Source organism: Chiloscyllium plagiosum, chromosome 19 (genome assembly GCF_004010195.1).
Source record: "Chiloscyllium plagiosum isolate BGI_BamShark_2017 chromosome 19, ASM401019v2, whole genome shotgun sequence".
Lineage (NCBI taxonomy): Eukaryota > Metazoa > Chordata > Chondrichthyes > Orectolobiformes > Hemiscylliidae > Chiloscyllium > Chiloscyllium plagiosum.
The window spans coordinates 56,185,461-56,188,494 of NC_057728.1; the positions used below are offsets into that span (position 1 = coordinate 56,185,461).

General features: G+C 45.9%; 1 protein-coding gene across 4 annotated transcripts in view; it reads right to left on the reverse strand.

Annotated features, from left to right (window-relative positions):
- Positions 1-3,034, reverse strand: part of LOC122559849 (SLIT-ROBO Rho GTPase-activating protein 1-like) — a 300,957-nt gene that overhangs the window by 11,551 nt on the left and 286,372 nt on the right. For all 4 annotated transcript variants that reach the window (XM_043709964.1, XM_043709965.1, XM_043709962.1 and 1 more), the window contains exons 19-20: positions 1,375-1,555; positions 285-422 (exon numbers count right to left, since the gene is read on the reverse strand). In XM_043709964.1, the coding sequence (XP_043565899.1) occupies positions 285-422; positions 1,375-1,555 (319 nt within the window). The remainder of the gene's footprint in view (positions 1-284; positions 423-1,374; positions 1,556-3,034) is intronic.

Genomic DNA, 3,034 nt, shown 5'->3' on the forward strand with positions numbered 1-3,034 from the left:
AGGGAGGGGAGGGAGGGAAGGAAGGGAGGGAGGGGAGGGAGGGAAGGAAGGGAGGGGAGGGGAGGGAGGGAGGGAAGGAATATAGACAGACAGACTGTTGCGACAGCTCTCTGATATGGTCAATCATTAACCTGAAACGTCCCCTCATTTTCTGTCTCTCACAGATGTTGCCTGACCCACTGAGTATCTCCAGCAGTTTCATTTCTAAATCAAATTCCCAGCATCTGTGACATTTTGTCGTTGTGCTAATGGCGTACGAATTCCTTTGCCTGGCAGGAACTGACCTTGCTGCATAAACATCAGGAACACGATCGGTCGGTGAGCTGACGTCATTTTTGGAGGACAGCTTGTCTTCGGCTGTTGGCCCACTGCTGCTTTCACTGTCAGCTTTCTGGCTCAGAGTGTCAGAAAAGGTATCATCCCTGAGAGGAAACACACGCCAGGGTCAGCTTCAACGTTCAGCAGCTCTCCCAGCTCCAGAAACCCAACTGGAAGCTATGGAGGGTTCAAACTTAAAATTGAGAATGCTCCTTTCTCTTTAACCCTCACCCACAAACAGAACAAAACAGCACAGAAGAAAGGATGGGGGGCTACAAGGTAGGAAGGAACTAAAGAACAGACTTAGGAGAGCTAGAAGGAGGTCTGATAAAGCTTTAGCGGGTAGGATTAAGGAAAACACCAAGGCATTCTACACTTATGTGAGGAACAAGAGGATAGTCACAGTGAGGGTAGGGCTGATCAGGGATAGTAGAGGGAACTTGTGCCTGGAGTTGGGGGAAGTAGGGGAGGTCCTTAATGAATACTTTGCTTTAGCATTCAGTAGTGAGAGGGACTTTGTTGTTTGTGAGGACAGTGTGAAACAGGCTGATATGCTCAAACAGGTTGATGTTATGAAGGAGGATGTGCTGGAAATTTTGAAACACATGAGGATAAATACGTCCCCTGGGCCAGATGGGATATACCCAAGGTTGCTACGGGAAGCGAGGGAAGAGATTGATGCTCCTTTGGTGATGATCTTTGCATCGTCACTGTCCACTGGAGTAGTATCAGATGATTGGAGGGTGGCAAATGCTATTTCCCTTGTTCAAGGAAGGGAATAGGGATAACCATGGGAATTTATAAGGAAGGAAAATTTCTCAGGAGTTCTGAATGGTGCACTGGGGATTTTGTTTGGTTTTATGTTTCAAGATCATTCAAACTATGGTATATTTAGGTAGTTCTGTAACTCTGTAACTTTGTGTGCTCATGTTCCAATGAAAGACCACCACATTCAATTAAAAATATGAGCTATCAAGCCAGATTTCATTCTGGGGTCTGACTTGTCCAGTAGTAACATCAGTTGGCTCAGTAACAAAGATGAGAACCATTACTTACGTGTCCTGCACCACAATGTACTGATGGGGCACGAGCCCATCAATCCCATTATGTCTCCCCTCCCACCAGTCCTCAGACGCTCTGTGGTAGAGAAGCAACGAAGCTCCCTTCTTAAACGACAGCTCTCGAGCAGAGCGTCCGGTATAATCAAATTTGGCGATTGCTTCAATGGGTTCACCTTCTGAAACACAGCAGAACAGGCTGCCTCAGTTACTTCACTTCTCTTTACCGAAAACGATACCTCAAGTACTTATATTTACCCCACTACACTCCACGTACCACATCAAAGATATTCACACCAACAAGATACCAGCTTCGAGATATGTATAATCAAAACACTCCAATTAATAGATAAAGAAAACACACCCTTTTAATGTCTTTTTTCAGGCATTTGTTTTGTCCCGAGAAAGTAATAGGTAAGGTTTCTCTTGGACTGTTGCAGCTCTTGTGTTAATGTTCCTTTCACAATGCTGTTAGGTAGAGAAGTGCAGGACTCTGTCCAGTGACCATGAGGGAACAAAGGTGTATGCACCAGAGGGGGCATTGCTAGCTGGGACAATGTTTATTTCCCCGTCCCATTTGCCCTTGAGAAGGTGGTAGTGAGTTGCCTTCTTGAACCACTGCAGTCCATGCCATCTAGGCCCGCAAAGCTATTTGGAAGGTTGTTCCCTGATTTTGACCCAGTAACAGTGAAAGAGCAGTGATTTATTTCCAAATCAGGTTGGTAAGTGACTTGGAGGGGAACTTGCTGGTGGCAATGTTCCCATGTATCTGCTGCCCCTGACCTTGAAGGTGGTAAAGGTCACCGGCTTGAAAGATTCTGTTTAGGAAGTCTTGCTGCAGTGCATCTTGTAGATGGTATACACAGCTGCTACTGAGTGTCGGTGCTGGAGGGAGTGGATGCCTGTGGATCCAGGCAGGTGGGAGGTATACCACCACCTCCTGACTTGTGTATTATAGATGGTAGATTGGCTTTGGGAGTCAGGAAGTGATGTACTTGCTGGAGAATTCCCAGCCTTTGACCTGGTCCTCCAGTTAAAACCGGACTGCAATTGAACCACTGACATCGATTCATAACCTTTTAAACTTTTTAATCCCCGTCTGCGATTCCTCAGTGTCCCATATACTTTCCTCACCAAATGAGTACATGTTAATGAAATTGCACTCTGAGTTCCAATGGCAGATTGGAATCAATCACAAAGGGGGGAGAGAGACAAGAAGAAAGGGGGGGGGGAACATGAGTTCAAATCCCACTGCATTGAATTTTAATTTCATATTCAACAAATCTGGCATTAAATAAATTAACTATTATTGATTAATGAACCCAGTGGGTTCTTATTACAATCCCCTTCAAAGGAAGGGAACCTGTCTTCTCTACCTGATCTGCCCTACATTTGACTAAGGACCTACAGCAATGTGGTTAACTCTGGGCAAATGGGACGGCCAATAAATGCTGACTCAGCTTATACCATGAACCAATTAAATAACAGGTGGGTGGAGAAAAAGAGTGCAAGATTTGGAAGGATGGGTGTGGAAGGCAGAAGAGAGAGGATGGAGGTGAAAGGTGAGGAAGGGAGATGATGGAGGTGAAAGGTGAGGAGGGGAGAGGACAGAGGTGAAAGGTGAGGAGGGGAGAGGATGGAGGTGGAAGGTGAGGAGG